At 32.0% G+C, this 22,022-nt stretch overlaps 1 protein-coding gene across 5 annotated transcripts; it reads right to left on the bottom strand.

The window, feature by feature from the left end:
* Positions 1-3,314: 3,314 nt before the first annotated feature.
* On the bottom strand, positions 3,315-14,410 carry LOC113868370 (golgin IMH1). Of its 5 annotated transcripts, none has more exons than XM_027503838.1 (18): positions 14,248-14,410; positions 13,579-13,637; positions 12,948-13,041; positions 12,729-12,837; positions 12,597-12,635; positions 12,146-12,229; positions 11,971-12,032; positions 10,731-10,833; positions 7,988-8,128; positions 7,451-7,519; positions 7,306-7,362; positions 6,959-7,219; positions 6,321-6,404; positions 6,072-6,182; positions 5,570-5,640; positions 4,784-5,008; positions 4,337-4,430; positions 3,315-4,101 (listed from the first exon to the last, which is right to left on the bottom strand). In XM_027503838.1, exons 2-18 carry the CDS (start codon positions 13,634-13,636, stop codon positions 3,793-3,795), a joined length of 1,971 nt encoding a protein of 656 aa, XP_027359639.1. In that variant the 5' UTR covers position 13,637; positions 14,248-14,410; the 3' UTR covers positions 3,315-3,792. The 5 variants fall into 5 exon arrangements, with proteins under 5 accessions (XP_027359639.1, XP_027359640.1, XP_027359641.1 ...); XM_027503839.1 differs by having other exon boundaries at positions 3,430-4,101; positions 12,729-12,832; XM_027503840.1 differs by having other exon boundaries at positions 3,430-4,101; positions 7,988-8,107.
* Positions 14,411-22,022: the final 7,612 nt, after the last annotated feature.

The following is a 22,022-nucleotide window of genomic DNA, read 5'->3' on the forward strand; positions in this document are numbered from 1 at the left end:
GAAAACAGAGGTTGTGATAGATTATGATTATGAGACTGAAGATATCATTCCTTCAGAAGTTGGGCCAAGTGTTTTAGCATCAAAACTAGTCACAGTTCTACATTATATGATTTAGGGTTTATCACACAAAAAGATGTAAAGAATGTAAAAATAAATTAATGGACAATATCATATTCAAAATTGTAGGTAAAGATGAAGATAGGGTTTATATTCTTAGATTTGAGATCCAAAGAAAAGAAGTTAGTGAATAATATTAATTTTTAAATTTTCAAATAAAGGATCATTTAATAAATTAACATAACTATCTTAAAGGATTAATGAGGAAATATATTTTTCTTAAATCCTTTACATATAAAATTAAATTTACATATTTAGCCAGAGCATTATATGCCCCCTAAACAGGAAGAGTACGATAGATTTTGCCTTCTATATATTATATAAAACTATGTTAATAAATAAATTATAAACATACACATCACAATTCTAAAACCATTCTAAAGCACACTCCCTTGTAACTCTACAACATGCATATTCTGTAATTTTCACAAGCACAATCAAATTCCACAACAAACAATAATCAAGTTTGGAGAAAGACCTCTATGCTCATCCTCTAGTCATAAAATCTTGAGTCCTACAACTCTATCTTAGAAATCATGAGTCTCTATTCTACATCAAAAATTAAAAAAACTAAAATGAATAAAAGTTAGATTATCGTATCAAGAACACAATAGCAATGAGCAAAGAATTGAAAATGATAGAGAGATAGGAAAAATGGAAAGTGGGGAAGGAGGAGGAGGTGTTATTTTGATTTGTCTCGCAAGTTATAGACGAATATTTTTGTCCATAACTCTTTAATGAAACAATGTTTTAAAATATCAATTACAGAAGGACTTTCTCATCTATAACTCTATTAAATGCAATTATAGATGAAAAATTTGTGTGTAATGAGCTAAATGAAAAGACAAGAAAAATGTTCCAACATTAAAGACAAATTTTTCTGTATGTATTTTTCACACAAAAATTTCCACCTTTGTTTTAAATTACAAACGAAAAAATATGTTTGTAATTTATGTTTGTGATGTTAAGTGTCAAATGGTAGGCCGTTTACAAACGAATTTTTTACATCTATATTATAGAAAGATTTTCCCAAAAAATTTAAAAAAATTATTTCTTTTATTTTTCTTCTGTAATACAAACTGAAAATATCTACCTGTAAATTTTGTTTATAATCTGCATATTTCTAGTAATGAATTACTTTAGTCATTCATTAAGCTAACTTGTCAATTAGTAAGTATGTTGAAGACAAGTTTATTTGGTCAAGTAGTTTGGAGGAAAGTTATGCAGCAAAATATGGTTTTAACTAGCTCATTAGTAGAACTTCCCAGCAGTGTATTAGTTGGAGGTGGATTTGGCACCTTCCTTATGCGAAAAAGATTAAATTCCTAACTTGGCTTATTTATGTGATGTTCACCCCATAAATTACTTAAGGCATCATAAGAACTAAGCGCCTTCACCTATTTGCTTGAGATATCACACTTATACTAAGGACACTCTCCATTGTGTCAAAAACTGTCCAATAGTTGAAAAAATATGGGTTCATGCAAGTCTATGAAATGCAGGATTTGTAACTTCCTTTGATGTTAGCAATTAGATTATGACTCAACATAAAAGTAATTCTTCCTTATTTTTAGTTACACTATAGTGGATATGGAGGGCTAGAAATGTTGATTCCATTATTGGAAAAAAAAAAAAAGATCCCAACTTATAAAATTATGCTTGATGTTATGAATTTTACCAAGTAGCTTTATTTATGTGAACAAGTGCAACAATCTTAGGATCACCTGGAGCACTGGATTTGTTGGGAGGCTAATCAAATTTTTGAATTCATCCTTAATGTTAATAGGAGTGCTTAGAGGAGCCCATGAAGAGCTAGTTTCGGTGTTCTTATTAAAAATAGAGATGAAAATTGGCTTAGAGGAGCATTTGAGTGTTCATTCATTGACATTTTTTACAATACCTACGCTGAACTCATAATCATGCTTTAGAAGTTGAAAATGTACTTGGAATTTAAATATCAAACATCTCATGTTATTTTGATGCGAGAGGTCATAAACTTTGTAATAGAAATTGTTGCACCTTTTTATAAGTATGCTAATCTCATATGTGATATAAAAGAGTAACTGAAAAAAGATTGACAAATCATCATCAAACTCACTTTAGGTGAAGGCAATACATATACGGATCTTTTAGCTAAATTGAGAGCTTCTTCATATTTTGATTTCAAATATTAAGTCTCACTTCCTACAGACTTAAAATTATTTCTTTAAATGATACTAGGAGAGTCTCATATTTGAAATTATAATTTTTTTTCTTTTTCTTGTTTTTTTTGCTTCTCTCTACCAAAATATTTACTCTCTTTTAAATTATTAAATTTATTAAATTTAAAAATAATCATGTAATACATCTTTAATTTTTTTTATACAAAAAACTTATTTTAATTTAATAATACTTGTACAATTAACCAAAAAAAAAAAAATACCAATATGTCCATATATGTAATAAATGTTATTAATAAAAATCTTATAAGCAAGCAAGCAACACATAATAATGATATTATTGTTATTATTACTTGAATTAATTGCAAAGTCTATTTCTTATTCATAAAACTATAAAAAAAATTACTTTCAAAATTTAATTTTCAAAGTTAACAATATCTTCCAAAACCTTATTTCTGAAAAATACAAAAAAATAAAAATTATGGTATGATTAAAAAAAGCATGGTGCAAATAGTAAAAACCATTTAATAGATTAATTAAATTAGTTATTTGACTGAGAACCGGAATCCAGCCTGATTCAATAATACTTGACAACAATAAATTTATAAATTCAAATGAACTTTAAAAACATAAATTAAAAATATACGATATTAATTTTATATTTTAAAATCAGGTTTTAAGAAAATCGAGTTCTAATGATAATATAAATGTATTTAATGTATGCAAAACATTTGTGAAAACATGTCAATATTTCAATAATATGCCAAAATCTTTTTTATTCATAAAAATATTGAATTCCCACCTTTTCCTGTTGAAATTTTTTATTCAAAAATATAATTAAAATGACCATTCTCCAAAATGTTAATTTTTCTGAAAATATGATTTTGAAAAACTCATACCAAATACATGTATATAATATTTTCAGCTTTTGATTCTTTCAAATATCTAGTTAGGTAAATCTAAAACGTACAAATGAAAAGTATAGCTTAAGTTGTATTTAGGGTAATTTACTTTATGGTCACAAAATATTTTCCAATCAAAATTTTATTGAAAGATCTTTAAAAAAAATCCTAAAATCAAAAACCAAAATATGTGATTCGTTAATAAATTACAATCTTAAAAATATTACAGATTAACATAACACGAAAATAATAGAATGAATATATAAAAATAGATACCATAGTTAAATAATCAAATAGTGACAACAAAACAATTGACACACGACTGATCTCAGGCAAGCAAGAAGAGCATATTAAAGCTGCGGGCTCAAGCTACTCAACTTCAGCGATGAGGGCTATAAACTAACACAACATCCAGGTACAGCAATATGGTCGTATGGCACATGATATCATTTCTTCCCCTCAACAATTTCTATCAAGCTCTCTCTCCCCCTCCATTTGAATTTTACATCATGACCCAGCAAGCCCTGAATGAGCAGCTATAAATACAAAGCACCAAAGATGCCATATTATAAGGAATACCACATCCGTAACCATAATGTCACACAAGGAAAAGTTCATAGAACTTCCACAGCAGGAATCATTTTGGTTTGCAAGTAGCTCAATATCTGGGCCGAAAAAATCAAAAGCTCAACCATTTCGAGCCCTGCAGCAGAAACAGTATCCATCTTCTCATCAATGCATTCCTGATGCCCCGTGTCACTGCCCACACTATCTCCAACGTGACCAACATCTGCCTCATCTGACCAACTGATGGGTAAGGAGCTGCCAAGAGCAGTCCTTAAAAGTTTTGCCTCATTAAGAATGTCATTAAGAATTTCTGAAACACCGGAAACTATATCTTCAGAAGTCAATGACTCCTTAGCCTAAAAACCATATCAAGCAGGCAAACCAATGTTAACACACTATTTTAGCTTTAAAGTTACAAAATCTAAACGTTATATAAGATTTACTGTTACTTCTATACTAGCAGCTGAAGTTACAGTTTTTATTTATGACTAAAATATACAATCCCACCATGAGGAGGCCTCCCCTCCTCCCAACCGAACTCTTTAAAATATAAAAACTTTAATAGTTGTGGAACAAAAAATAGTATGATACCTTGAAAAGAGAGAGACGAAGCCTATGAATTGATGAAGTTAAATGCTCCATGCTTTCCATGCTTTCCTTAAGAGTTGCATTTTCAATCTTCATTCTGATAACATAAGCAAACTATGTAAGTAAACAGAAGGCTGAAAAGAAACAGTATATGTCAAATAGCTCTAATATGGCTTAAACTATCCAGAATCCCAAGGGGTTGTTGTTGGTCAAGTTAGACAGGTTGGTGTTGGTCAAGTTAGACAGGTGCAAACCTGACAAGTCATAGGTTCAAACTCCCACTTTTCTCCTTAGGGTAAGGCAAGTGTTAATTCTCTATAAGTTTGGACTAGGACACCATCTCCCTACCCTAACATTTTCATTACCATAAAAAATGAATAAACTATTCATTCACAATCATCCACCCATTGAGCAAAATCAGAATAACATGCTCCCAAAATTAACACATGCCTTGCAAAATCCATACTGTTGGATCTCTGATTGAAGAGTTTCCCTTCAATATTGGGACTACTGTCAACTTCATTTTGGCTAATAACATCCAATGGGCCAATCCATCGTCTCAAATACGATTTCTTCAGTAAGTTTTTCAAAGTTCCATCCCTTTCACGAGTAACAAGCTTTCTTTCTCCGGTGTCAACCACAACTTTTCCTTGTTTAGTCTCATGACCCAATTTTCTGCACATGCATCAGAACAAAATCTTCTTTATTCAAAATGACATTTAAAAGTAAAAATTTAGAAATTTTTTACCTAGCAGGAGAAAGAAAATAAAATAAAATTCAACTGACAGCAGATGAATGATTAAGAATCCAATTGGTGAGAAAAGGTCCTTTAAAAGCAAAATTAGAGGAAGAGATCCGATGTATTTTTAATTATTGCATTTATATACTCTATTACTTTGTTTGACATGTAATACAAGAAATTAGAATTTCAGATTGGATTTTATTAAAAATGAAATACCAACAAAGTGCCTGAAGGGGAAAGTGGTGGTGTTGGAAGAACAATGAAAGCCAATTATTAAAAAACAGAAGATAACAAAGCATGTTAGTGCAACTTTATCCTTTAAAATGACACAAAGAATAGAATTATAAAAATACTACTTTTTTTCTTAGGATATTTTTATTGAAGAAAAAGGAAATGGATGCTCAGGAAAAAATTCACCACAAAATAACAAAGTTACTGAGTATACAGTGATGCAAAAACATTGAATTAGTAATTGTCATCATAAAAGTTCATACTCCAGAAGTAACTGGTGTTCCTGCTTTAGTTGTGCCAATTCCATGAGAGCTTTCACCTTTTCATTAGTGACCTGAAGTAAAAAATAACAGCTTATGAATAAAAACCAATCTGTAAACAATGAATAATATCAATGATCCTTGCACTCGTGGTTTCAAAATATGATTGTTCTAGTCAACAATTCAGAGGCTTAGACATTATTACTAACATACTGTTTTACATATCTTGAATACGACTGTCATCACTCAGCATAGCTTAATCAATAAAAAAAATGAACAAAAAATATTACAAAATGAAGGAAAAAAAAAACATGAGAGCATAGGAGCCAAAAAATGTAGATATTGAAAACATATAACCAACTTTCTTCTCTGACCAATATAGTCTATATAGCATACTTAACACAACCATAAACCATTTCCAAAACTCTACAGCACCAAGCTATGAGCATCTCAGTATTCTCAGGTTGTTTGAAGCATCTGAAGCAATGATGTGTCAGACAATTACCTGTGACAAGTTCCTCTGAAGTTCTTCAGTTTTTCTTTGAAGGGCTGAATTCACATTTCTCTCCAATAGATGTCTTTCTTCCTGCTGTGATAAAAGCAATAATGCAGCAACCTGAAATATAAGGCATGGTAAACATCAGAAAATCAGCCAGATTGCAATAAATTGGAAGTACAAATACTTTTATTAGTGATGAGGAAAAGAAAACAAACAAATGGAGATTTTTAATAAATGTGAAGATGGTGTAAACACCTTCTCTTGCAAAGCCATTGCTAAAGCATCAGATGCACCACTTTTTCCACCAGCATCTGCTAACAGTGAGCTTGAACTATCCCTCTGTAAGAGAGTCATGAAAAAACTTAATGAATTCCAACTACTGCATCTTGTAATAGTCAACACAAATCAGTGAAATAAAGCCAGACTCTAATCTTGATCAAGTTAGGACATTTAATTTGCAACCCAGAAATATAAAACTTTTCACAAGGAAGAGCACTGCCATTACTATACCAACAGGATTAACTTATCTAAATTCAACAGGCTCCATTATGCTTAAAGTGACTGACCCAATTTCAACTTGAAAATGATTAGGATGGTTCAAGAAAAAAAAGTCATTTTCCTGGGATGTTCTGTTATTCCTTTTCCTCTACTTCTCTTCTTTCTAGTCCCTCTAATTTTATTTATAATACTTTCAATTCTCAGCTGTTTAAGCCATCAAGAAAAGTATGTTGCCATACATCTGTAATTTTGAATAATATTAAATAAATCACGTTATTTTACTAAACTCTGCACTACTCTACATGCCACCAATCACTACAAGTGCACTATTTGCTATTAACAAAAATGACATGTCCCTTTGAAAAAGGGATGCAGTACTAGCAAGCAGTTCAAACCTTGGGCTCTGAGACAGGTTTAGCCTGAGAGCTTATATGCACATCCCGACATTCATGCTCTTCTAGTTCTGCATCTCTTTGAGGGGTCAAATTTGGTACAGTACTCTGATCAAACCTCCTGATTCTTTCATCAATCACATTGATTATTGATTTCATACTAGATTCTCCATCACTAAGCAAATTGATAATATGATATCTGCACTTAGAATGATGATGCTTTAGGTCTGCTATTGCATTCTCAATCACTTTGTCCATAGAAATCTGCAAATAAGTTGTCAGATCAGAATCCACAATAAACAAGTGTACTAAAATGACATTTTTTTCTATTCAATTTTGAACGCACTCACATATTTCCTTTCCAGGACATTGACTCTCTTCCTCAAATGATTTTCAATTTCCAAGCCCTGAAGCATTCAAAATGGAAAAGAAATAACTGATGATTGACAAATAAGGTTAATAAGGCAGTGATAACAGAGGTAAACAAGATCATACCACCCTTAGTTTATTTTGAAGATAATCCACGGAATTCCTCAGTCTCTCCAGCTGTTCTTCTAATGCACTCTGTCTGAGAAATTGTTATTCACAATACATACAGAACATAGAATCTCAATACAATAATTTACTAAGGGTGTGTTTGGATAACTGCTTATTTAAACACTTATTCTAAAAGTTATTTTTAAAATGATAACTTATGTTATAAATTTAACAAAGAAATTTATTAGGATAAGCTGAAAACGACTTTTTTTTAATAAACTATACTAAGAAACTTATTGAAATAAACTGAAAACGGCCTATAAGAGTTATAAGTTATTTTCCATAAGTTCTTCATAAGTTCTTTCAAGCAGGCCCCAAGTATGTAACAACAGTAATATGTCATCACAGAAGCAAAGAGCATGCCAAATCAAACAAGCTTTTAAAGAATGTGGAGTTTTAGCACCTGTCGTTCTGAACACCATACTGAGTAACCAATATAAGGAATACATCACCTAACAATCATGGAAACAGAAAATCAGCGTTTTGAAATCTTACAATGTATTTAGAGGTGGAAGAATCATTGAAACTCCATGCCTTCTCAGGGTCACACAAAAGACATGCACATTTCTCATCCCAACTTGTATCTTCAAATTCTTTCAGAGAATATTGCCTAATCTGAAAGAACTTGTTTATTACCTGAAAATTCATGACAAGTATAATAGAAAAAGACCAAAATAAATTTATAGCTTGTTGTGAACTATCAAACATGAACAAATATCATAAATGCACCTGAATCCTAGTACTCTTAGCATAAAAAGTGAGTTTTGGTGATCATTTGCAAACTCAATTTCACATTATCTTTATTTAGAAAAATTGAATTTGGTTAAAAATAAGTTTGAAGTGAAGTGATTTATAATTGCAAACTCAAAGATCTTCACATTCACACTGGAACTATTGGGAGATGCAAAGAGCAATAGATATATGGTAACAGAGAACAAGAATAAATAACAGATAAAAATGGAAAAGTAGAGATAGACTCAGAGAAGCAAGAATGCCACTCTGCACCAATGCCTAAACCTCCCAAAATTCATTCACAGATTTGGTGTCTGTTCTGGTCTAGTTCCCACCATCATATTCCCTTCCCCATGGTTCCACCCAGTGTTGTCAAGATCGCGATCTTAATCGTGAGATCACACAATTTTGCGATTTTGCTCAACCTCCACAATCTAGATCGCAAACAAGATCGGAGTCAGTCAAGATCGCTGGGGATTGCGATCTTTTCCTGTAAGATCGTGGGATCATCGATCTGATCCGATCCCAGTGTTGGAGTCGGATATGATGACTCGGTTAAAAAGTACCCTTTCCCCATTAATTTTTGACCCACTTATACTACTGACCCCTATTGCATGCAATGACCAAACTCTGTGTCTGTGTCGTCTTCGTGTTTGTTATTCTGTGTGGGTGGCTCTGTAATGGGTTCTTCTGCGTGGGTGGTTCACACTCTCTGGGCATGCTTCTGCGTGGGTAGTCTACATTCTCTAGGCGTTGTGTTCGCGTTCCTTGGGTGCGGGTATTCTCTGCGTGGGTGTTTTGCCTTTTCTGTTTTGGTGTTTCCGGAGCTGCTGTTTGCCTGTTTCATTTGGTGGTTCACGTTTTCTTGGTGTTTTCTATTCTCTAGATATACCATGAGCCACTGTTTCAGTTTTGTTTCGCATTTGGCAGTAGAGAGGAATTTTTATGTCTTGTTATAAATACACCTTTCAATATAAATCTGTGAGTGAGGTTAATTTAAATGAACATTTTAATAGTGTTACTACCTAAAAATAATTTTATTAAAATTAATTTTCAAATTTATTAATAATATATTATATATTAAAATAAAATAATGTAATAAGATATTAACTTATATGTAAAATGGTATAAAATTAATTTTTCTAATATTTTTTTAAAAATTAATGAATATCATATTTTATAAAAAATCTATTAAACATTATAAGCGTCTAAGTTTCACCTATTTACTATAAATCTAAACACTGTTAACTAGAGCTAATACTTCAATATTATTTATTGCAAAGTACTATAAGTTGGATAACTTGTTAATCTTTTTAATTTTTAAAAAAATATTCTTCTATTTATTTTCTATTATGTGTTTTCTCACCTCAGCATAGATAGTTTAACTATGTGTTATGTTGAATCTTAAATTTAGAATATTTAAGTTTATATTTAACTAAATTCGGTAATTTAGACATTAACTTTTTATCTATGTAATTTTCTCTGGTTATATATATGTTTTAAGTATAATTTTACACATTCAATAGGATCTTACGATCTATCTTACGATCCCACGATTTACGATTTATACCCCTCTTCCGATTCTAGGTAAGATTCCAATTTTGACAACATTGGTTCCACCAATGTCCACCAGCCTCCTGTCTATTCTGTTAGGCTCCTCCGTGATATACTTCACCCCTGCAATCCTAATCCTACCTTTACTGTCACTGCTTCTGTTCTTTCTTTGGTAAATCCAAATTGGAGGCCCACCGGATCCAAAAATTGGGTTCCCATAAAAAAAAAACTAAGTTTTGTAGTATAACTTGGCATGAAATTCTCAACCTAATGCAAGACTACAATTTTTTCCCCTTCAGTCAAACATGCATTAAGGAGCAAACTTCATTGTAGTTTTACACAACTAAACATGATTTATTTTTTTTTTGCAAGATCACTTTTGGTTGCAGAACTTGCATTTGAGTCCAACAAATATATTGCATACTACTTTATCTTGGGAAAGATACACTTTTCCAAAGTTAGTAACTCAAATATGATTTAAGCTGCACCCTCTAAAATAGCCCATAGTTTATTACATCAAGAGAAAAACCAGCAACAGATCTTAATTATTAGTTAAAATTTAATGAAAATTACAAAAATCATTTGAATCTCACTCTCTCAGACTCTCACTTTTAATTTAATGATTCTCCCTCGCACTTTTGTAGTTTTTAATAAAATTTAGTCAATAATTAAGGGTGTATTAAATAGAATGTTTTCCTAGCACTCCTCTAAGATCAATAAAGATTTCAGCAGCACCAAAATTTCTAGTTTTCTTATTAATAGTATAACTAACCATTAAAAAATTCAGTCACGTGTTCTTAGTTCCATTAAATGCCACAACAAATGCAGAAAGTAATAGGAAATGTGTAGAACAACGCAGCTTTTGGACTATTACTTTCATATCCTGAGAAAACATTGGCTAAGCTCTGCACTGATTTAGAGTAAAATAGGGGGAAGAGAGTGAGAACACTACCTTCTTGAAATTTTCATTTTGCTGCATATGCAGTTCTTGATCAATCTGCAGAGCATCATTAAATTCCTTTAGTTTAAGACAATCTGAGGTGAGCTCCTCTACCCTGTGTTACAGATAGATTCCAAGTAAAATCAAAAAAAGTTTTCTGCAGTAAACCATGTCCTACATGTAATAAAAAAACAAAATAACAGAACAGTGGTATAAGTAATCATAGAACACTTACATAGGTATCAACCTTGCACTTTTTGCTTAAGAAGTTACCATTGTAGAAAAGAAAAATAACTTCTCCAATAGAGAGTTCACATGGTCCCCAATATAAAATAGAAGTGGACTACAAGTACAGGTGTTGAAGTCTTTTTGGAAATCAATTCTAAGGCTATATTTGGGAGTTAGGTTTAGGAAGGGAAGGGAAGATAGGGGAGGGATTAGGAGGGAATTAATCTTGTTTGGAAGTTGCTTAATTAGGAGGGGAAGGTTTTGAGGGTTTTTCTAAACCCTCCAAAACCCTCCAAAAGCTTGCTTTTTAAGTTCCCCCATTTTGGGGGTTTTCTCTCTCCTACTCTTTCATATTATTTTACAAATAGGATTTTTTTAACTTTTTTTTTTTTAAATGTTAGTTTTTCAAATGATAATTTTTTTAAAAAAAAATTTAAAAATAAAAATATTAATTTTAAAATTATTTATATAAGTAAAACCTATAGTCACTCCCCCTTCTCAATATTAAACATCCAAACAAGGGAGGAGTTTAACCTCCTTCTCCCTCCCTTCCCTTCCCTTCCCCTCCCCTCCTTTTCCCTTCAAACCCTTCTTCCCTTTTCTCCCTCTCCAAACTCCCAAACAAAGCCCAAGGAAAACACAGTTGCAACTTGCAAGCACAGTTTTGAAAGAAACGGATATAAAAGCAACTACGAAAACATAGCACTATCAATTTGTCAAATCAGATAAGATTAAGAAATGACTTAAAAAATAAAATTGCTGTCAAGGAAACGTCAAACACATCTCATGTATTGAACATGGCTGCAATAATTCATGGGCGAATTTCAGTACTTTGTCTTGTAGCTTCTTTGCTACACCAAGCATAATCAAGCAACAAGTGCATCATGTCTTCCCCATCATCTAATTAAATGAAATATAAACAAGATCTTTTCCAGGACTTTCCATCATCTATCTTCTCTTTCATTCTTTGACAATATATTTTAGTTGATAACATGCACTAAAATGATAGAAAGACTGAGAATACCTCTTATGAATACCATTTATTTGTTGCGACATTGTCTCCTCATTTTCTTTGGCCTTTTCAGCCTGGTAATATCACAAAGAATTTTGAAAATATCAACTACAGCAATACTAAGAGGTAGTACTTGTACTGTATTGAAAATGAGATTTTTCTAATGAAAAACAGCAACCAACATAACCTCAATTATCGCTTGATCTCTTTCTACAAAAGCAGCAGCCACACAACCCTGGAAAAATTTAACCTGCTTCTCAGCCGCCATATTCTGAACACGAGTTTGAAGTAATTAATCACAATATTCCTCATGTACAATTAAGTCAAAGCAGATACCAATACCATAAACCTCACAAGTCACAACACAAAAAAGCATGTTAAATCTTTTACAAAACCCTAGCATTTGCACAAGCAATTTATAAAGTGGATTAGGAACTCATCCCATTATGTTCTTGTCATAAGCCATTACAAAATTTTCTAGCAAATAATAAAACACTTCAGATGAATAAATGCAGAAAGTAATATCTGTTTGCAATTTTGTATCCAAGCTGGATACCATATCCAAAATGCAATTTCTATGCTTAAGTGCATAGAATAATGGAGTACAATTAGGGGGAAAGAGTGGGAGAGAGAGAGACCTTTGAAACCTCGGCACTGTGTAGATCTGCTAGTTGACTCTGTATACATACAGTGAAGTAAGTATGTAAACAAAATAAAAGGAAATTTTAAGCAACAGGTACCAAAAAAATAATAAAAATACAATAGCTCACTTTAATTCTGTAAGCCTCAGAAAGCTCCTCTTGTAGATTTAGATTGTCTCTTGTGCAAGCAGCCAACTTCTTTTTCAAGCTCTCAATCTCCTGCTCCAATCCAGCTGTCCTAATTGGGCATGGATTTTAATATAATGGATACTCTCTTTGCTGGGCTTCAGACAATAGATACTCATTGTACAAAGATTCCTTAACAAATAAAGGAAAAATAATAGATACCTTTGAAAATGCATTCGGGTAGCCACAGCAAGATAGCCAGGCCCAGCTTGCTGCATGCATAACTGCTCAATATCTTTCCGTAATTCATCACGCTCTACAAAATTATATACTCTGTAAGTTTTACATGTATAATAAATCACTTTAAAGCCAAATAAAGTTACAAAATAAAAACCAAAGCATATTGTGCCTAGAACTAGAAGCACATATTTCAATGGTCTCATGATCTGTAAAATGATTTTCTGATTATCATTTACAATCTGCATTGTACGAAACAACTATGAAGAAGGGAATGAAGCAACCAAAAGAAGGTGGCTTTCCCTTGTTTGGAATTGCAGAACTGGAGGACTTGGGGGCAACGATATCGTAGGGCCCAATGTTTCAAACGTTCAGTATTGGGAGAGAAATGAATTCATCCAATTATTTATTGACACTCTTGATCTTTATAAACAAGTATATTATAATATTTCAACTTGTAACTCAATTTAACTTCTCCCACAAAATTATAATAGAATAATATACAATAGTCACTCAAATCAACATTGGTCTAGACTCTAGCGTTTCTATCTAGACCTAGAACCATAAATTATAAGAGAGAGTTGAATTAACTTGTACAGATAAAAGGAGCACATACCCTGTTCCAGTTGTTGGATGCGAGCCAATAATGATTCATCATTTGTACTCTCAGTCATTCTGGATATAAATTATAGTAAAAGAAACTACCATCAAAACCGATGCATTTGAAAAGGGGGGCGGGCTTGAAAGCTCAATTCGTGTCACAACACAAAGCTCGTAGTTTATATCATCAGATAACACATGGCTTAGCAGTATGAAGTACAATCATACAAGATTCATGTGGAGAATGAAATCAAATGCCAAGCACTAAGATTGCAGCAGACAAGCTTAACTCCATAAAGCCTTTTCTATTCCCATGAAGAACTAACGAGCGTCTATAATGTTTCATATACATGTCCTTTAAGTAGAAAAGTAAATCAGAATGAAAAGCTGATGATGGCTCCTTTAATCTAAAGAATAAGCCAAAAAGATAGCTCTATTTGTCTAAAATTCTGCTAATTATTCCATAAAAGGGGTAAAGGTAGTGAAAATCAAAAACACAAATTCTGTAATTTCTCCTAGAAACGGAAATCCAATGAAGAGGCACAACTCACCTTCTACTTCTTTCCCCCTAAAAACAAAACTAATCCCAGTTGTACAAAATCAATAATAACTTCCAACAATATAATACAGGTAATAATAGCATAAACCTAAGTATAGGAAGATGAGTTGGGAGCAAGGAGTTGACCTGGAATAGGAAAACCAAAAACAATTAAGATGAAGATTCTTCAAAGAAGAGCGATAAGCTCATCAAGTCGCGCGCTTTCTTAAATTCTATCAACTTCGACAAAAGGGTTTCCACAGTAAATGGAAAAGATCAACTCGACCACACCACGACTTGACGATATACACTGTTTCGAATTTTCCCGTAAATATTATAGTATTAATTTGTAATTGTAATTATCAACATTTGATATGCGTTAATACATAGGACATTATAAAAGGATATTTTGAGAAAATAATCTTCTACTGCATCACATCATTTTTCTGTACGCTTTTTTTGCTTATTTATTTATTGCATCCTGTATTATTTTCTCTAACTCTATTTTTATGTTTCTTTCCTATTTTTACACGGTTTGAGAATTGGAGATAAATTAAGAGGAAGAAAATAAAAAATAATGATTATTTAAATTAAGAAAGAATAGATGAAATGGAGAAAAAATATATATAAGTTGGGTTTTATCTTTTGTTTTTTTGTTAAGTAGAAAAACATAAAAAAAAGAAATAATATTTTTATAAAAAAAATTTATTCTTATATAAAATAATACATATTCAATATTGTAACACTTAAATTATAAATTTTATTTTTACTTTAAATTATTAATCTAATTATTTATTATATATTTCATATTTTAAATAAATCTCAATACAATTAAGCATAAATATTACTTTAAATAATCATGCTAATTAGTGTTATGATGTTAGTTAATAATTACTAAATATTATTCTATTAAAAAACACACTAAAATGCATTAAAAATTACGGTAAAAGTATACATAACATTTTTAAAAATTATTAATATTTATTGTATCTTATTTTATTTGCTAATAAATGAGATTAAAGACGCAAAACAAACAAAAATTAGATCACATACCTAAGATACTAAGTGTTACCAATATTAAAGCTTAAGAAAGGAAAAAGGGAGGAGGGCATGTAAACTCGTATAAGGAGAAAGTTTTAAAAGACCAAATTTTGCTAAATGGTTAACGTACTTATTTGCTTCTCTAAACACATGCAAAATTCTAATAAAGCTAACAAATTTTAGGAAAATTCTAATTCTGCTAATGAGGACCCACAATAGATAGGAAAGCTGTTGCACATTAAGGATAAGTCCAACAGCTTCCTTTAAGTCACTTTTAATCCATATGATTTGAACCTGATGTTTAACCACCATTTGAACTCCTAAGAAGATTTCTCAAAGCTCAGTAACTAAAGGAGAACAAGGCTTCACATAGCTATAGAATCCAATAACTAGTTGACTATGGACATCACAAATCAGGCCTCTGCAAGCAAAAGCAGCAAAACCAAACCTAAAGACAGCTCCATCAGTATTCAACTTGAACTGGCTAGCTAAGGGAAGGTACCATCTAACACGACTTGTTTCATAAATCAAACAAGGAAGTCTTAGAATTAGGCTGACAACAATAAAAGGCATAATCAGCATCATATAAAGATTTAGGGTTATCAAAATAGTTCAAAAATATAAACTCGTTTCTATTCTGTCAAATATGCTAAACAACATAGCCAAAAATACCTCTCCAATTCTTAAAGTAATTGGAGATGAATCAGATAGGTTAAAAAATAGCCAATCAGAGATGTCCAAATTAAAAAAATAATTTCAATACTTAAAAAAAAATTAGATGATCCCAAATATTCCTAGCAAAATTACAATCTCTTAAAACATGCATGATGGATTTAGGCTAAACTTCACACCTAAGGCAATTAGAGGAAGAGGACATGTTCCTCTTAAACCTTTCCTCATTGGTGAGGAGCCTCCCATGAGCAATTTTTCACAAAAAAATTGAGTATTTTTTGAGAGGGTCATTCCAATTCCAAACAAGGTTAAAAATATTATCACAGCTAACAATGTTATGAGTAGGAGATGAAAGCAATTGATATGCATTTTTGATAGAAAAAATCCATTATTAGTTAGAGACCAGAACAAATCATTTGGACCATTGGACCTATTCGAGAGCTTGATAATAACTATGTTATTACAAATGTTATCATGTAAAATAGCTTGGATTCTGGCATAATCCTTGTTACCATTAGCAAAGAATAAAGCCACAAAAGTACTTAAGTCAACTTTAGGAATTTGACACTTAGAATAGCTAGCCATATTATTAATATTAGGGATCCAATTGTTAGTCCAAAATTTAATGGATAATTCATCTTTAACTAACCACCTCAGGCCTTGAGAGAATTAAGGCTGCATAGAGATAATATTTTTCCAAATGTAAGAAGTAGAACATTCCAACTTGAAACCTAGATTTTGGTCAACAGAAAACCTATATTTATGTCTAAGAATTCGAGCCTATAGATTTGTGGAGGAGGTGACTAACCTCCAACATAACTTAAGCAAGAAGACCTTATTCAGTTTCTTAAGGTCCTTAAAACCCAAACCTCCCTCATTTTTAGTTTTATAGATTTCCTTCTAACCCACCAAATGACTTTTCTTACCATTCAGAAAGCCCCAAATAAACTTCCTACAAAGACTGTTTATTTCATTACAACTAAGGAAAGTGAATTCATTCTCCAAAGGATGAGCTTTTTCCCAATTTCATCAATTAGAAAAGAAAAATTCTTCCTAATGGGTTTGGACAGGATAAGAGAAGGATCAAAATTCTTAAAAAAGAACAAAGAAGATTTATGAGTGCTAATTTTGAGACAAGAAGCAGTACAAAACTCTTCTAAGGCATTTTTAATAATAACAGCTTGATTAAGGTCAACTTTTGCTACTAAGATAATATCATTTGCATAGAAAAGGTGGGAAAACTTTAAAACCTTAGGAACCAAAGCTAAAAAGGACTCAGTCCTTATTCATAATTTTGTCTTGGATAATATGAGCTAATATCTCTAAACATAAGACACAGATTTAACGGGATAGGAGTTCCCCCTAACAAATGCCCCTAGAAGGGCTAAAGGATGCAAAGACACAATTATTCCAATTAATATGCATTGAAGAAGAGGAAATGTAGTGAGAGATGAGATTCACCAAATCAAAGTCTAAATCAATACTCTAAAGGGTTTCAGTGATAAAGTTTCATCTCAGCCTGTTATAGGCTTTTTCCAAATCTAACTTAATTATTATAAAATTAATCCTACCTTTGAGGTTATAGAAAGAGTTAATCAATTCTTGCAGAACAAGGGTATTATCAATTCCCTATCTATTAGGGATAAAACTGGATTGGTTTATAGAAATAAGGTGGGGGATTTTCTCAGCTTGTTGGCAATTAGCTTGGTGATGATTTTATAACTAACACTTACAGGGAAATGAGTAAAATTTTTAATGGATTCAGGGTTATCAGTTTTAGGAATGAGGGTAATTCCAATCTCATTTATAGGTTAAATTTTGGTGGGCTCTCTAAAGATATCCATAACAAAATTAAAGATAAAAGGAGCTAAAAAGTTTCCACCGACTCTTAAAAAATAGAGCATGCAACTATCAAGACTAGGAGATTTGAAATTGTCGATACTGAATAGGGAAGACTTGACCTTATCTAAGGAGATATTGGGAGAGAGCCTTTACCTATCTGAGTTCTTAAGAGGAGGAAAAGAGTTCAGGGTTATCAGGGTTATCAGGCGAAAGATATTAAAGGAAGGATCCAAATATAAATCCTAGTAGTAATTAAGAGCCATTTGTTGAAGTTTGAAAAGGTTATACTCCCAATTCCTAAATCATCTTTCAAGGCTTCAATAATTTTATTTTTATTTTTTTGTCTTTTAACTATAGTTGTAGAATGAATAAATTTGGTGTTTTTATCCCCAAGGTTGAGCCACCTAGCTCTATACAGGTGATACTAGTAAATCTTCTCCTGATCCGACATGTGCTAGTAATCCTTCCATAGGATTTTATGAGGTTAGTCAGGAAGGGGTTGTCTCCCTTAATTAGTTTGCAAGAAATTTCTTTTATTTTGTTTAATAAGCGCTTCCTTTTGTCAAAAAAATGTTACCAAAACAAGTTTTATTCTAGTCTAAAATATTAGTTCTAAATTTTTGGATATTCTTAGCCTATTATGAATTAGAATGAATCCAAGAGTTTTTAACCTAATTATGAAAATTAGGGTGGGAAATCCAAAGGGATAGAAATTTGAAAGGTTTCCTATAGTTATTTGATGAGTCTGTATTTTGGCATGTTTTTATAGCTTATATATTGATGAATAGTCATTAATTAATTATTATGTAGATTAATATGAAAAGGTCAAAGTTGAGTTTTGGGTGCATTTTTGGCCCAAATTAATTAGAAAATAGGGTTTCACAGCAGTCAGCATGCCCAAACCTATTAAATGAAATTAATTAGAATGACACGTACTTATAACCTTACACGACTATGCTCACCTACGAGAAGCATAACTTGAAGAAATTTTAAGATTTTCAAACCCTATTAAAAAGAGACCTTGGAGGCTATTTCATCCTTTTTTATCTTGTTTTCACCTTATATATTCCTCGCCTTTTACATATCTTTTTCACCACCCTGCTCGTGATCATTGGTATATTCTTACTGGAACTTGGAGCTTTGAGGGATTCGTATTTGAAGTCTGGGAACTCTTCTTATCTCCAATCCTTGGGGATAATCTAGTTCGCTATTTTATTTCGGCTATGACTTTGTTTATGATTATTTTAGTTCTTTTCTTTAGCATAAGTAACTAAGTCTATAGTTAGGGCTATCACACTCTTGTTTATGAATTTATGTGATTTTGATGTTTGAATCAATGTTTATCCTATTGTGCATAATTGTATGCTATGAATTTGCCATTCGTAACATAACTCTAATTAATTACATCGTAAGCAACCGTTGTGACACTCTAGTATTCCAGACTTAACATATAGCAAACACATACATGAGGGAATAATATTTATTTATAGCACGTATAATATTTAGAGAGAGAGAGTTAACATACATGACCTAAGTTAATTTAATCTTTATTATATTAACCGTTAAGTGAAGGGATAAAAGAATCAAATGCACACATGTACATTTTTACACCTATACCATTTATTGTAATAATATGGAAAATATCATGCATTGGATTTGATCATACTTTGTACATCAAAGAGGTTATTAAGTCATATCCCAAGACAAGTCAATTAATAGTACAAAAATCACTTACATACATCATTTAAACATCAAGGGAAATAAAAGTGGGAGCTATGCATCTACTACACCCCAGGGAGGACACCATCATACAATCCAAAAAGAGAAAATACTATCAACTCATATAATATCTTAAACAATCTCACTTTTTCAAAATAAGCAAAACATCAAAAGAAACATCAATCCAGAGAAGTATATTTCTCTGAGGGGTCAGAGTCTGATGAGGTAGACAGTGTCATCTCAAGGTCAGCAGGTAGACTAGGTAGGTCCTCATCTGCATCCTCTAACCATCAAGGGATAGGTGGTGATAAAAGGAAGGACGGAGAATGTAAGGGTGGTGAAGGCCAATGGTGAGAGGGTCTAGCCTCATCGATAAGTGAAAGTCTAAAAGGCAAAATGGATGGACAGAGTCAAATGAAAGACTCAATCACATGGATGTCTATCCACTTAGGCACAAGAGGTGGAGGAGAGGATGGTCAAGGCACATGAATGTCAGGGGCATGGACATTAGTATCCATGGGGGCTGGTGCAACAAAAGGAGGGATAAGGGGAAATGGAATGGCAGTAGCATGTAAAGGTAAAGGAAAAGTAATCTTTAATGATAAGTCTATGATATAACAAGGTTCTCAACCCATCTTAGAAACTAAACCAAGAGTCAGTCTAACAAACCCTTGGTAGATGGTCTGTTGGGTACTGCCATCGTAGATCCACAGGTCATCCACTATTAGGAGCACTGTCATCTTGACCATGTCTAATTCTATCTACACATAATACACACCAACAAATAGATATGGCAATTACACAAAAAAGAAAGGGTATGTCCATGAAATCAAAACAATTCACATAATGGATGCACAAAAGGATTTACTTTCTAACAATTACAACTTTATTATATTCAAGGAACATAATAATGAGGTCAATCATAGTATAATAATGAATGATGCATGAAGCAAGTAGATTATGAAACTCATCCTTATTTAGTTATCCATATGCAATGCATGGGGATCCCATACTCTTTTTCCATTTATACTAATTCAAATCTCAAGGCAATCAGAGGACTTCATTTCTTACTATCACATCCAACACATTTGAGTAAAACCACTTATTAGTCACGCGTCTCGAGAGCATCATTTAGGAATAGACCTACTACGATTTTGGTAACATTTGTTCACGTTAGGATTAGCAAGAGTTTATTGGTGACAGGACCTGGTCACAGTGAGCTACTATACGCCATTGGGTCATCTCCTTTTTACCACTTCCAAGGTTTGCCATTGAACCTAACACAAAGTGCCCCACAATTGTGCCAATTGTAGCCTTAGTTTTCACTTATCTAATTTCATGAACATAATGCATAATCACACAATGCGTCATTTATTTCTATGATAATTTGTTTTATAGTCCACTTATCTAGCAAACATATTACGTTATATCCTTCTCAAGATTCACACACAATTACTTATCTATCATTCTCCCTCTTCCTTGCCCATTTTGGGACCATGGTATACCAACCGAGAATACCTTAGGGAAGTTACTCACCATAATATTCTTAACTCCACTTTCTAAGTTTGGGATACCTATTATTGGTGAACTATCTCTTCTTAAAATTACTTGGTTTTGAGGTCCAATTATGCATTTTATGCTTTCCTATTACTTTATTTGAATTTGGTATTTTAAAGAGGAAATCTTCTAGTTGATCCTAAGATTCAACTACAATCTCATTACGCATCATGTGTCATTGATTCAATTTATTTCTCTCAGTCTCTCCCAATTCATTTTCATTAGAAACTCAATTATGAATTATCTATTAACTTTGTAATACAGGAGTTCCACCTTAGGTTCATACTAAATCCTAAAGGTTTAGTTTGTTCTATTTAACCCCCTTAACATATCACTGCTTACATATACCATACCTTTCCTTCAATTGTCCCTAAGAGTTAATTATAATTTTTGTCCACTTTCACTTGTACTAAATTTTTCATTGTATTCTACTACTGTTTTAGGTCTACACATGTGTCAAAATTTCAGCATAGGTTCCTTTTACACATCACACACTAATTAATCCATATGACATTTCACTAATTAATCCATTAATTTCATGTGCTATACTTCCACTACATTAAGGAATAAAAGACAAGTCATGTTGCATTCTTTCTCATCCACGATATCACATCATATATTAAACATCTTATACCAAACATTCAATCATAAAACACTTCAAATGCAAAGAGAATTAGGATTGTCAATTAGTTACTCTTTGGCTTTGATTTTTAACTTTACTTATTATATGCACCTCATGCAACATTTCAACATCCTTTATTAAGTTATAAATCACATAAAAATGGGAAGGTAAGGTTATTTAATCACTTCTTTCATTCTCGGTCTACAATTTCAAAACATATTTATGAACAATAAAGCATCCTACATGAAACATACAATATTTAATACAGATTAAAACTTGTCTTGTATCTTCCTTTGATTTACGGTTCTACTTCAAACATCATACATCATAAAATAAACCAATTCATCATGCACATCACTTACAATGAAGAAAATAAGCAGTACAATACCTCCCATTAACGCATATTTCAAAAAAATGAAAAAAATCAATTGCATTTAAACCTTTTTCAGACTAAAATATGGTTCCATTC

The sequence above is a fragment of the Abrus precatorius genome, unplaced genomic scaffold (genome assembly GCF_003935025.1).
Source record: "Abrus precatorius isolate BTA unplaced genomic scaffold, Abrus_2018 Scaffold6, whole genome shotgun sequence".
NCBI classification, from domain to species: domain Eukaryota; kingdom Viridiplantae; phylum Streptophyta; class Magnoliopsida; order Fabales; family Fabaceae; genus Abrus; species Abrus precatorius.

Bases quoted from the DNA above. Each gene is read 5' to 3' on its own strand.
- LOC113868370 (XM_027503838.1), bottom strand. From the start codon at position 13,636: ATGACTGAGAGTACAAATGATGAATCATTATTGGCTCGCATCCAACAA. The intron at 12,636-12,728 runs GTGAGCTATTGT...GTATGTATACAG, and splicing joins CTGAGGCTTACAGAATTAAA to AGTCAACTAGCAGATCTACA. The intron at 5,009-5,569 runs GTATGAACTTTT...ATGCATGTGCAG, and splicing joins GAACACCAGTTACTTCTGGA to AAAATTGGGTCATGAGACTA.